Genomic DNA, 14,206 nt, shown 5'->3' on the forward strand with positions numbered 1-14,206 from the left:
ATAGAGGAAATATTACATGAAAATGATCATTTTATGTGAGAATGATTAATCTTAACTGTTATAGTAAAATGAAAGATTAAGATTAAAATATTTTATATTCAAATTAAAGTTTCATCTAATTATAAATTTTTCATACAATTTACCAAACAAAAATCTTCATACAATTTACGAAACAAAAGAAATCAAATATCTGAAAGATTTTTTATTTTTTTTGATAAATCTTATGAAAATTTTATGATTAAATAAAATTTTAATTTTAATTTTAACCTCTCATTATTATTCATTTTCATTCTCACAAAAAGATAATCACTCCTATATAATATCTTTTATATATGTGTGTGTAATTTACTAATTTAACATTTGTCAAGATTTTTAATTTTTTCATTTCTCATTTTTATTTTAAACAATCATGAAGTTTAAGAGACACAAATTAAATATAAACATCTCTCTCGTAACAAGAATGTGAGTCTTAATTGATCATGTTACACAGATTAGTCCTTTTTATTAAACTCATGTAATGATTCAAATATGAAATATCATACAGGAGATACGATAATATTTATATTATAATTGTAAGAATTAATTTGTCAATATTTTTTATGTATGAAGAATAATATAAAAAAATTAATTGAAAAATAGTGTCAAATATAAAATCAAAATTTTAATTTAACGTTTTATAGCGTGGAATTGAGCTTTTCAATATTCTTGGCTGATGAACTTAATGCGAATAAACAAAGAAAATCTCTTTGCATCGGTGATTATTAGACCTTATAACAATATCTTACCGATGTCAAACCAGTATAACCTTCCCTTCTATAGTCTAGTTTTTCTTCTTCTTCTTCTTTTTCTTTTTTTTGCAAAGCATTCTGAATCTATGTCAACTAATCCAAATTTCAATATTTTGGGGGACAATTATATTTTAAACACTTTGTATATATTTAAGCGAATTTAACTCTCCAGATGTGATAGAAGCCAAGTAGTTAGACGTGTTTAAAAGGATATATGTGCTACCTATAATTATTGCCTACAGCAGCACCTATTTTCCCACCATTGTATTATAATTCAAATAATATTATATTTAACAAATGCACGAGGCTAAAGAAAATAGGACAAATAAACTTTATGCACGATCAACGGTTCAAACTGATGCGGCATATCTCGAGCTTCATAGAGGCGCATCACGATATCACCGCCCTTCAAGTATGTATATATTATATAGTTTACATGGGCACGTTCAAACGTGAGAACCTCTTCGTACTTCCGAATGTCTCATATCATTTGTCCTATGTCAACCCGAACGTGATGGCTACCACCTATTCACCAAACCGTTTCTTTTCTCTTTTCTTGTTATATATATAAGAATTTAGAATGCAATGCATGCATAAGGGAAACCTTAGCTTGTATAACTTTATATTATATGGTCACATTTTTCTGATTCCCTGAGGCTGCAAATTTATTAACCATCGTGAACATGAAGAACCTGAACATCTCTTTGTGCATGCTTCTCGTAGCTCTTGTGCGGTTAGGGGGAAGTGCACCCTCTGGCTTCAACTATGGTGATGCTCTTGATAAGAGTTTGATGTTCTTTGAAGCACAGAGGTCTGGTAAGTTACCACTGCCGCAGCGAGTCAAATGGCGTGGTGATTCTGGTCTCCAAGATGGATTTCAACAAGGAGTGAGTCCCCATGATAATTCTTTGGTGATTCAAAGAATTGTAGTGTTAAGTCATGTTTGGATAAACTTCTTTGTAAATTCGTGTGGAGAAGAAAAAGAAGATAAAATGAATTTACCTTCTCGCACAAGCTAAAATCAACTTATGTGTCTCAAATTTTGGAGAAGTTAGAAGAGAAAACTTCTTCGAAATTAAATGTATAAGTTGATTTTAGCTTAAGAAACTCAATTCACTTTATGTTTTCATTCTCTTTTCTTAGTGGTTATAGAGAAGTTTAACCAAATTGTATCTTAGTTTAACTTCGACCATCCATGAATTTTGTGTGTTTTCATTTTTGTTGTTGTGTGATGTCATGCAGGTAGACCTGGTGGGTGGGTACTATGATGCAGGAGATCATGTGAAATTTGGGTTGCCAATGGCCTACAGTGTCACAATGCTTGCATGGGGGGCCATTGAGTTCAACAAGGAAATCGCTGACTTGAACCAAATGGGACAGGCATTATGGGCAATTAAATGGGGAACTGACTACTTTATCAAAGCTCACACTCAGCCTAATGTTCTTTGGGGACAGGTAAGCAAGTGCAACAGACAGGGATTTTGAGTTCTTTTGGTCTGTTCACCAATTTTCATCTGCCTAAGTTAATGATTGCAGTACCTATACACAAGTTTCCTAATTAAGACCATATTAAGTTTTTCATTATTATTTGACAACATTGCCTTTATTTATCATTATTACTCTACTTCAAATATATATGTATCATTTGGTTTGACAATTTACTTTCATGTGAGGAGATCAATAAACTTCTCAATAAGTATATATAGTAGAAGAAAATAAGAAGATAAAATGAATTAAATTTCTCCGGGAAGTTAAAACTAACTTATATACACCTCAATTTTTATAAAAGTTTTCTCATGTAACTTCTTCAAAAATTGAGGTGTGTATGTTAATTTTAACTTATGAAAGAAGTTTGATTTATTGAAAAGGTTATCCTAACAAAACCAGACTTAACCATACATGGCTCTTCAAAAGTATTATTACTCTGGTTGAACGTTAAGCATGCTTATGGTAATGTAAGATATTTCTTTTCTATGAGAAATTTCAGGTGGGAGATGGAGTTTCTGATCATTACTGCTGGGAGCGTGCTGAAGACATGACAACTTCAAGAGGTGCCTACAAAATTGATGAACAACACCCTGGCTCAGATCTGGCAGGTGAAACTGCAGCTGCATTGGCTGCTGCAGCTATAGCTTTCAGGCCCTACAACTCTTCTTACTCTAATCTCCTGCTAGTTCATGCAAAACAGGTGAGCACTCACACTGACTGTTTAAAAATCCTTCATAGCGCTTGAAAGGAATAATAAATGACATTGAAAGGGAAATTGAGTTTGAGTGAAATATTTAAAAATGAGGACTACAACTCTCAAAACACAACATGGTATTCAATTATCTGATTGATTAATATTAAGTAACTATGTAGTTAACTTGTTATTGGTGTTGTTTTATCTGTTGCAGCTCTTCACATTTGCAGATAGGTTCAGAGGTCTCTATGATGACTCCATATCAAGTGCTCAGCAATTCTATACTTCTTCCGGTTACTCGGTGAGTATACATTGCTCTATTCTGCCTTCACTTTCATTAGTATCCAATCAGGTCTAACTCGGTTGCTCTGCCGGTGTAGGATGAATTGTTGTGGGCTGCCACTTGGCTGCACCAAGCAACCGGTGATGAATACTACATAAAGTATGTAGTGGACAATGCTATGTATATGGGAGGAACTGGCTGGGCAGTAAAAGAGTTTTCTTGGGACAACAAATATGCTGGTGTGCAGATCCTCCTATCAAAGGTAATTATTTATGACAACATTTTTTTCCATGCTTCCTAACCACTTAATTTAAATTCATTTCATGTTCTGAAAGTATAATAGCTATATTTGGAGATATTTTTTGTTCATGACAAAACCATATAGCATCATTTGATCCACGTACCAGTCCCCAGATGAGAAAGGACTTTCTTTGTTGTCATTGTGAATCCATGATTTTGTGTATATGGAAATCAAATGTGCTATTACTTGTATCCTCACCAAAGAATCATACAATGAATGGTTCAATGCAATTTGCAGGTGTTACTAGAAGGAAAGGCTGGTGCTTACGCTGCCACACTAAAGCAATACCAGGCCAAGGCAGAATATTTTACCTGCGCTTGCTTGCAAAAGAATGATGGTTACAATGTCCAAAAAACACCAGGTTAGATGCTGATGTAGAACATTAATTTAACAACCACTTGACCTCATTCTTAAATGGATTTAAAAAAACATAGATGGAAAAACATAATCATTTCATTATATTTCTGCTGACCAGGTGGCTTACTATACGTGCGTGATTGGAACAACATGCAGTATGTTTCTTCTGCTGCATTCCTTTTAGCTGTTTACTCTAATTACCTATCAGCAACAAAATCACAGCTCAACTGTCCAGATGGACAAACTCAGCCTCAGGAGCTCCTCAATTTTGTCAAGTCACAGGTATCTGTTGGAATCTGATTTTTCCCTAGTTGACCATGTGTCGTGGTTGGACAAAACTTAGATACGATTATTTAAGTGTTTTTGGTATTGTTCTCTAATCAAAACTAGAAGTTTACATTGGTATTGTACGTAAACACATAAGGAAATACATGTATGTTTTGTCAGTCATGGTTTAATGTGAGATTTAATTAGTATACTAAATCGCAGGCTGACTATATCCTTGGTAAAAACCCTGCGGATGTGAGCTACTTGGTAGGATATGGAGCAAAATATCCTCTTCATGTTCACCACAGAGGTGCTTCCATTGCTTCAATCTTTGCTCTACACTATGAGGTTGGCTGCACCCAAGGATTTGAGACGTGGTATAACCGTGCTGAGCCAAATCCTAATGTCATCTGCGGTGGCCTCGTGGGTGGTCCAGATAAAAATGATGACTTCTCTGATGAAAGATCCAATTATGAACAAACTGAGCCTACAATTTCAGGTTCTGCTCCTCTTGTAGGCATCTTCGCTAAACTGCAGAGTTTGTATGGTAATCATAATATAGGTGAAGGTGAGGGATAACCACCATCCTAAGCTAATCTGCTCTGTTGTCTTCCACTTCCACTATGAAGCCTCAATCATATATATTTTTCTCCTGTCACACAGGTTACAACCATAATGAATCACCAGTGCCCCAGCAAAAAACACCAAGTGAGTCCTAGATATGATTTTTCACATTTACTCAGCAGCTAATAGTGTTTGTTTTCACATGTTGTTGCATAACTGACATTATTTCTGACTTTCCAAACATGCATATAGTAAAATAAACTAGCACAAGGTCAAAAAAAGAGTTTAGAAAATTTGTGCTCATGCAGCCTTTGCACCAACATCTATTGGATTGACAGGTACAAATCCAGGGAAAGCAACAGTGTCCAAGACATCATCAGAATCAGAAGGTGATATCTAAATCTAGCCATCGTTGCTTTCCAAATTAATTTTGCAAGCACTGGCTGAAGAATGGTAAGGTTGTGTTGCAGGTGCCGCAGTTGAATTCCTTCACTCGATAAGTAGCTCATGGACTGTTGGAGGTGCAACTTATTACCGTCACAGGGTGATAATCAAGAACACTTCTTCAAAGCCAATCTCAGATCTTAAGTTGGTGATTAAGGATCTCTCAGGGTCTTTATGGGGTCTCTCTCCAACAGAAGAAAAGGACACCTATGAACTTCCTCAATGGCACAAGGTCTTGAATCCTGGCTCCGAATGTATATTTGTATATGTTCAAGGCGGACCCCAGGCTAAAGTCTCGATTAAAAGCTTACATTGATCATTTGTAGTGGCCACATTCACTTTTTCAACTCGTACGTCTAATTTGTTTGACAGCTAAACTTCTGTCACTCCATGATTGTAATTTTGTAATATCAATTTGTCAACCCAGTCCATCCATACCTTTCTTGTCCACACTTAAGTTGTAATATCGATTTCTCAAAGTTCCCTATTTATTTGATCCTACAAACAATCTAACATATGAAAATGCCATTTGTGAAATTAAATGAAAAGGTCGTATAACTTGATTGCCAGGGAAAAGGTTTCCAACGAGGAACCCCGAAAATGTAGTTTTCATTACGAAACGAGAGAATCTGGGAAAGAAATACACGAGTTGAAAGTTATTTAAGAGCTTGTTCGATGGTATTTGTGTTCTGGGAGGCATTGTTACGGTACAATGATTTTTTCCAGCAGACGATGACACTTACAACCACAAGAACTGCAGAGTTCAAACAATCTACCACCATAACTTAATTACACAACACTTCTACGATAATATTGAGTTTTCATGCTTAGCAAATTTGCAGTAGCAAGCTCATGTGCAAGGGTGATTGGAAATGGAAAAAGGGACGGGGGACAAGATCAATTTCTATGTCACAACTCACAAGGTTCTTACCACAGGATAAAGGGCACACGGGAATACAGTTTTATTGCGAGTGTACATCTCAAATAAGCATAGATCAATGTAAAGATTCTCTTACATTCATAATCATATGGCCTGCACTTCTGAGTACATTGCAAAAAGAAATATTTAAAAGTCTGCCGGAAACACTGAAAAATAGCCTACAAAAAGCAAAGTAAATGCTCAAAGTGGATCCTGCACTGTCTTGTTGGGAAGAAGGTAGGAGCCGCAGAATTTGAGGATGGCTACAGTGAAACAAAAATATCTCCATTGCTATGCTAATTCCGGTGACACTAGCTTTTGTGGGGTAGCTACCACTTAATGCTGGTCCTTGGGAATGTTAAGATCTTTAAATATTGGACTGTCAACTCCAACACCCATAGCATTCAGACCATTGTCAACATATAGAACAGTACCAGTGATAGCAGATGCCAAAGGTGATGCTAAGAAGGCAGCTGTGTAGCCCACCTCCTCTGCAAGACAAAATATCAACTCAGTGGTGCAAATAATCACAGATTGAAAATGGAACCTGTACATTACAAGGAATAATTCTGATGAAAATGTTACCTGCTAATACTTCTTTCTGTAGAGGTGCATTGGCTGATGAGTAATCAATCATCATATCAATAAATCCAATAGCTTTTGCAGCTCGACTTCTCAGTGGACCTAGGGTGAAAATACATTGTGTCAACACATTAATCAAAAGAATTAAATTACTAACATGCGAACAGCAGACATTGAAGGAAAATTGTTAACTTCACATAGATGGAATTGTAATCAGTAGGGGAGAGAACTACGAAATAGCACAAAAACTCATAATCTAAATGGAACTACAAGGTGTCACTTCATTCTACTGTAGGGAGGACTTAATTCATGCCAATTGTACACACAGTATTGATATAACATGATAAAATGGCATTCAATCATTTGGTATCATTTTGGGGGCAGTCAAGGATGCAGTTGGCATAGAGCCAGCATTTAATATAACAGACGGTAAGATGATTGGGTGAAAATTCAAACAAACTCCAAATATAGGTGCCTGAATGAACAGCTAATTACTAATACTAAATAAAACGGATGGTCCTAGCATTTGTATAAAAAATTCAAGATATCCAGAGTAATTGATAAAATCTTGCACCTACATGGCATAAAAGATTAAACTTTTCAGACTATGCCCATTTTGTGCAAAATGTCACCGACAAAGCAAGACAAACATCAGTCCCTACTGCCATGTCTTCCACATTAAGAAACCATAGCAAGACAAGGAAAATAGACATTCATTAATTTGGAAAAGAGAGAGAGGTCGCCAATACCAGCGGATATAGTATTGACTCTAATTTTGCGCTTTCTTCCTGCTTCAAAAGCAAGAACCTGAAAAGGCATGACATATGATGTAATTTAAAAGAGAGAGAAGTAAAAATGAAGCACGTCTAAGTCAGTATGTAATCTGGTGAGTTTTTTTTTGGTGGTGTGGGTAGGAGTTGAAGCTTACTCGTGTATCACTCTCCAGTGCAGCTTTTGCAGAACTCATACCACCACCATATCTGTATCATTATTTAGATCATGAATATTGTCAGTCTAAATTTATGAAACATAGAATTATAAGGACTTTCTATGCATAACCAACATACCCAGGAATGATCCTTTCTGAAGCAATGTATGTCAGAGATATTGAAGATCCACCTAAAAACAAATCATAAAAGTAAAAGATAAAATGATAGGTGGAAGTATGAAGTAATATAATGGAAACCCGGTAATAAGATAAGAGGCATGCCTGGGTTCAAGATTGGAAGAAAATGCTTGAGTAAAGAAACATATGAGTAACTAGATGCAGATATTGCAGCAAGATACCCATTCCGAGATGTCTCCAACAATGGTTTGGTCACCTACATCAGAGTTAAATTCTTATTAAAACCAGATACCAAATGCATAAAGGAACTTCAATGCTTATTATTAATGTATTTATCGTACCTCTGGTCCATTGGCAAGTGAGTGCACAAGGATATCTATACTGCCAAAGTCTTCCTTAACAGATTCAGCAACTTCCTGAAAAGCAAAGCAACCAACAATAAATATAACAAAGCTAACTAAAGCACTCGGGCAGGAGTCCGGCCAGTTTGCAACACAGTTCATATTATTCATTAACACCACTAGGCTTAATACTTCGGCTCCCAGAAAAAAAAGCACACTTTTTTTTTTTGGGGAAGGCAGAAAGTATATAATATTATTAATAAGAAACATTAGTACCAGAAGTACTAAATTAAAATTACAACAGCAGCTATGCTGCCAGCCTCCCAAAAAACATGGATAAACCCATCACAAAGCCCCACCAACAGCTAAAGACCCATGTTAACCAAAGGCCTCCATAAGGTCGGAAGACCAATGGGTAAAAGGAATATTAAAATCTTTATCCCTAGCTTTGTACCAGGACCAAGCTAAGAATAAGGCATCATCCATCACTTTGGAAGATACAAAAGGAATACCCTGAAAAATCAGTAAATTCCTATGCTTCCAAATAGCAAAAGTTAAGGCAATCCACCACCCACCCCATCTAGATTGGTTTCTCCCTACAACAAAACCTTCGCAAAATAACCTGAAGTGACTTCGCAAAAAAAAAGCACACTTAATTACCCAAATGAAAAGACACCAGTGAAGAATCATCTCTCTTACTGGAGAATAGAAAAGTAATGTAGTTTTAGGCTTGGTCAGGCAAAAAGATTGGGAGGGGGGGAATATACCCCCAGCTTGGTCACTAAAGTAAAGGCTACAAAAGTCCACCGAAATCAATCTTCAGCACTTTTAAAAAAAAAAACACCCTTTAGTAGAAAATAACCAAACATAATTTTCAGCACTAAAGTCCAGCTTTTTCCCATAAGTAGTAATAATTCAACATTTTTATCCAAGACAGCCAAAATATCATTTTAAACCATGTAAAATTTAGCATATATACCTGAACCGTCCATTTAGATGATCCGGCATAGCGCTTGTTTGTTTTTATCTATATAATTGTCCAAAAAAAAAAAATCAGCATGAGGATATAAGTTCTGACATGCAAAAAGAAATTAGGCATCTCGTGTTTACATCTTCAGGCACATCATCGGGATTGTCAAAAACTGCATCCAATGGATAAACTTTGGTAATCTCCATCATCGAGCCATCTGGTAATCTGGAAATTATAGTTTCTTATTAGCAAAGCATCACATAGTCAAACAAACAAAATCAGCAGCAGTATTTAATGTCATACATGCGTGATATGTCAAACTTTCCACGCCGTAGGCTGGACTCAAAAATATTCAGGGCCTATAGAAATGGTTCACAGTTAGTAAATGTATCAGCACAAAAGGACTGGAAAAAACATATGCACTGGAGGGGGGAGGTGTTGTTCCAAAAGTCAGCAGACAGAACCTCGTGAATTCGTATATCAACTGATAGATACCCATTTTTTATCCAAAATAAACAAATAACTTACAGGTACCCATGTGCCAACAAGGATCTCAGCTCCTGCTGCAGCAAGAGCTTTTGCAATTGCCCATCCATATCCATTGTCATCAGCAACACCAGCAATAAAAGCCCTTTTACCTACATATATTGCTATTTTCAGTAAAGCAATATTTGTTTTCATACTCTATGACAGAAAAATCCATATCTATGAAAAGATAACCAATCAAATTACAAAATTCAATCAGAAGAGTCACTTAGTTTTGCTGCAATTATCAACAAAAAACAGATAAATCTGAATATTAGCTTGTTATTCATGTATTGAATTATTGAACAATTATATAAACGGGCCTTGGTTGCAAAGGCCAACATTCAATAGTTTTTTACAGCAAAGTGAGCACCATCTTTCCAGTGGCGGAGAGGAAACATGTTTGATTCTTCATGTTGACTTGTATACCAATTCAGGGCTCAGTATACTTTGAAATAATTGTAGTAAATAGGCAATGAGAAGGTTAGTTGTCAGAAATTTAAAATTTCTCCTAAACTGTAGTTAGACATCAATGAGACATGTGCAAATAAAAAGTAATATTAACAAGGAGCATCAGAGAAAATGAACAATACCTTTCAGATCAATTGACAATCCTGAGTCTGCACTTTGTGCACTGAACTCAAACAAGGCCTTTGTGTCACTTTTAACAGATTTTATGGACGATGAAGTGAAGCCCCGCCTGAAAGGTTGCACTGATGCAATATGACATGCACTTGCAAGTTTATTCCACGATCCAATCTTGGACTTGCCGCCAAGAACCACGGCACCAGCATCTGCAATCTTTTGTGATGCAGGAATGCATGATCTTGACATTGCAAATTGCATGCCAGAAAATGATGTTGCTGCCATCTTCAACGTGTGCAGTATGGCAGAAGGGACCCTAAATCTACATAAGGAAACTAGCATCAATACCTTAAAAACACTATAGATTAGACTTTACTGATTTCTTATTTTTCAGTTCCAATACTTAAACGTTAAACGTGACATGGAGAAACAGGAAGTTCCAGTTACCAACGGTTTGATTACAGGTATAGTTTAGACAATTGAGGATGTCCAAGTGATCATTCAATTAAATGCATCATAAAATTCAATTTTTTTCACCAAGCGGTTAGAACTGAAATTAACACATAAGTGGTAATTGAACCACAACAATGAAGCTAGGTCCAGTACACATTGCAGCAAAAAGCACCTCGAATCCGTGAAAAGAACAAAACTTTAGCTCATATTCCAACGATCAAGAAAAACACAGCAACATTCTTATGCGCAGTGAAGAAATCTACATTTCCCACTAAAACCCCACAAACATGTTGGCACGAAAGTCCAGTAATTGAACAAGTAGAGGACATAAAAGGGAGAAGGGGAAGGTGGGGGTTACCTGATAGTGATAAAAGAGCCAATGTGAGGAGTGGAAAAGAAAGCAAAGGGCTTTTTTAGTTGTAGCGGCTGCAGGTTGCTAAGACTTTGGAATTGTCGAAAGCAAAGCACAAACTCACACGTACTATTAATCTGTTAAGATTTCGAGAAATCTTAGTCCAATTCGTATATTAAAGGATGATGGGATGATAAATTATTTTTAAAAAAAAATAAAAATATATAGATTTAATATTTTAATATATAAAAAATATAATTAATTAATTTTATTATTATACTGTAACAAAAGTAAGCAACAACAACCAAGACAAACGAAAGGATAATTTAAAAACAACAAACATGAATCAAAACGGAAATAGGAGAATAATGAGATAAGATCATAAGAGTAATGTTCAAACTCTTAAAGTAATACGAGAACTCCTACCGGATACTGAAGTCGCTGTTCAGGAACAACATGACCCATCTATGTTCCATTGCGTCGTTGACTAAAATTTTATTTCTTGTGATGACATCGCAACAGTTAGTACCTAAAAATTATTAAATTATAATAATATGATAAAATTATATATTAAAATGATTGAATTAAACGTGTTTATATGGTAATTTTTATTAATTTAAATTTATTTTACTGATAAAAATAGATTGTAGGCTATTTCTAATTTTAGTTTTAATTAATTTTAAATCTCTTGTGTTTTTTATTGATTGATCGTTACATTTCTAACTTTCAATCATTACAGTTATTCATATAATATTCTTACTATTCATTTTATATTATGTCTTGAAATATTTTTAATTATGTCTTGTCAAAAAAATATTTTAATAATAACTTAAATAAAGTAAAAATATCATACTAGACATCATATCTTTTTTTTTTTGGAGATGATTCTTATAAAATAGTCCTATCAAAAATAATAATTAATTAATTTTTATTTATAATCTTGAATATATAAGATAAGTATTTTTTTCCTTACATAATTTGTAAGATTATATTGAGTTATGAGAAGAAAAAAAGATAATAGGTGAGAAGAGAAATAAATAAGAAATATAGTGAAAAATAAAATTGCTTGATTAAAATAAAAAAAAAAATAGGTGAGATATATTTAAATTAAAGTTAATTGGTAGGTAAGAAAAGAAAAAAATGAATATTAGTATTAGTTTAAGATATATTATTCTATTATAAAAAAGTAAAAAACGTTGGAAAAAAAAAAAAGGCGCGCATGGTGTATCCTTTCTATGCAGTGCAGTGCATTTATGCACCTCTCCGCTCGGTTTAGTGAAGGGCGAACAGTGTCATTTTTTCTTCACACTTTCTATGCAGTGGAGTGCATTTATGAACTTGAATTTCAAATCTTTCATTTTTTTTATCAACCCTCGTCATCGCGTTATTTTTAAGATTTCTTATATTTTTTATTCTAATAATAAATTTTATTTGTACATCTTAAATCATTTTTTATTTTCATAAGGAATCTATCTTTTAATATTTATTTATAAATTATTTTAAAACAATGAAAAATATTTAATTATATATTTTTTAATTTTAAAAAAATTTATAACAGAAATATAAAATTTATTAATAATTAAAATATTTATTTATTAATATAATTTAAACTTATCATAATACATGAAATTGATTGAAAAAATACAAAAATCGACATTAAGCAACAAAAATTAAATTTCATCAATATTGTGATCAAAACATTTTCAAATATATTTCACCAAGTCTGCATGAAGTTATTGATTAACTCTTCTTGTATGCATATAATGTCTTGTTTGCAAGTATCCTACAAAGTCAGGATGAACACCATGAGATACGTCAATGTTTGAAATTTTTTTATCAATATGATCGTAATCAACATCAATGTTACCATTGTATCTATTTCATTCATCTTTAACAATCATGTGATCCAATATAATGTACGTCGAGATTATATTTTTCATGATACCCATGTGTCAATTACACGATGGACCACATATAATTACAAAACGAGGTTTGAACACACCAAATGCTCTCTCCACATCCTTTCTTGTTGTTTTTTTACATTTTGGAGATATTTTCTCTCCCTGGGGCATTAGGATAGTCTTCACTAATGTGGCTCAATCCGAATAAATGGCATCCACAAGATAGTACCCCATATTGCATGTGGTTTCATTAACTGTAAATAGTACTGAAGGAGCTCGACCTTGTATAACATCATTAAAAATGGGAGATTAATTTAACACATTAATATCATTCTTTGAACTTGCAACTTTGAAATAGGCATGTCAAATCCATAAGTCTCGTGATGCGACAGCCTTAAGTATTATTGTGGGTTTTGGATTATCACCTCTATGAAATTGTCCTTACCATGCAATTGGATAATTTTTCCATTTCCAATACATACAGTATGGTCGAAAAAATTGACCCGTTGGTGTAATGTCCAAAAAAATAAATTAAAACACTACATTACAGTAACAATAAAAAAATGGACAAAACCCATATTTCTCTTATTTTTTTCCCTCCTCACCCACCTCCTCCGCCCCTTCATATCCTTTTTTCATCTTTTCTCGCTTCTCTTCCCCTCCCCTTTCATCGTCCTCCTTCTCTATTCTTTCTTCCCCCCTCACCCCCACCTCCTCCACCCCTTCTCTTTTTCCCTTCCCCCTCCCTCTCCCTCCTCTGTCCCTTTCTTCCCCCCACCTCTTTTGCCCCTCTCTTCGCTACAACCATTAGAGATGTAGATCTAGCCTCCATGATTGTCGCTGACCTCTACCGATTTGGCCTTTGTCCCTCTTTTGCATTTTTTTATTTGTTTAAAATTATGTTGTTATGTTATTGCATTGGATTGTGGTATGTTGTTAGCATTAATTGTTCTTCTTTGTTTCTTCTTTTTCTTTTTCCTTTACCCAAGAGTAATGGTTAAGACCCAGGAGAGGCACTAAAAAATGATTTTTTTTTCAAATGTAGATCTCCAATGTTCTTCTATAATAACCAATTCTCCAACATCATGATCTTGAGGGGGTCTCCAATAGTTAGGTCTCTAAAGAATAAATCTTCATCTTAAGATCTCTCTCCAAGATCTGCTATTGGAGATGACCTTATATACTCTTGAATCCTGCCAAATCATTTATGTGTTGTTCCATCATCTCCCTTATCTTTTGATCAACCAAACCAGTGCTAAGATTAAGATCATCGTGGACTATTTGGTTAAGGAACACAAATCATTATTACTTATGTAATTGGTGTAG

General features: G+C 34.4%; 2 protein-coding genes across 4 annotated transcripts; one reads left to right on the forward strand and one right to left on the reverse strand.

Moving 5' to 3' along the window:
- The first annotated feature begins 1,376 nt into the window (after positions 1–1,376).
- Positions 1,377–5,964, forward strand: LOC114379902 (endoglucanase 5-like). The gene is made up of 11 exons (XM_028338716.1): positions 1,377–1,675; positions 2,031–2,243; positions 2,776–2,976; positions 3,185–3,271; positions 3,351–3,515; positions 3,792–3,915; positions 4,030–4,193; positions 4,401–4,746; positions 4,842–4,886; positions 5,051–5,131; positions 5,213–5,964. Exons 1-11 carry the CDS (start codon positions 1,472–1,474, stop codon positions 5,500–5,502), a joined length of 1,920 nt encoding a protein of 639 aa, XP_028194517.1. The 5' UTR covers positions 1,377–1,471; the 3' UTR covers positions 5,503–5,964.
- A 149-nt stretch (positions 5,965–6,113) lies between these two features.
- Positions 6,114–11,478, reverse strand: LOC114379903 (enoyl-[acyl-carrier-protein] reductase [NADH] 1, chloroplastic-like). 3 transcript variants are annotated; one of them, XM_028338717.1, is made up of 14 exons: positions 11,321–11,393; positions 10,986–11,116; positions 10,183–10,496; positions 9,593–9,702; positions 9,368–9,423; positions 9,205–9,289; positions 9,074–9,121; positions 8,095–8,169; positions 7,898–8,009; positions 7,755–7,806; positions 7,616–7,667; positions 7,437–7,494; positions 6,691–6,789; positions 6,114–6,596 (listed from the first exon to the last, which is right to left on the reverse strand). In XM_028338717.1, the coding sequence occupies exons 1-14, from the start codon at positions 11,360–11,362 to the stop codon at positions 6,442–6,444; spliced, it is 1,389 nt and encodes a 462-aa protein (XP_028194518.1). In that variant the 5' UTR covers positions 11,363–11,393; the 3' UTR covers positions 6,114–6,441. The 3 variants fall into 3 exon arrangements, with proteins under 3 accessions (XP_028194518.1, XP_028194519.1, XP_028194520.1); XM_028338718.1 differs by lacking the exon at positions 11,321–11,393 and adding an exon at positions 11,406–11,478 and having other exon boundaries at positions 6,142–6,596; XM_028338719.1 differs by lacking the exons at positions 10,986–11,116; positions 11,321–11,393 and adding an exon at positions 10,800–10,912 and having other exon boundaries at positions 6,442–6,596.
- Between the last annotated feature and the right edge of the window lie 2,728 nt (positions 11,479–14,206).

The sequence above is a fragment of the Glycine soja genome, chromosome 12 (genome assembly GCF_004193775.1).
Source record: "Glycine soja cultivar W05 chromosome 12, ASM419377v2, whole genome shotgun sequence".
Taxonomy (NCBI): Eukaryota; Viridiplantae; Streptophyta; class Magnoliopsida; order Fabales; family Fabaceae; genus Glycine; species Glycine soja.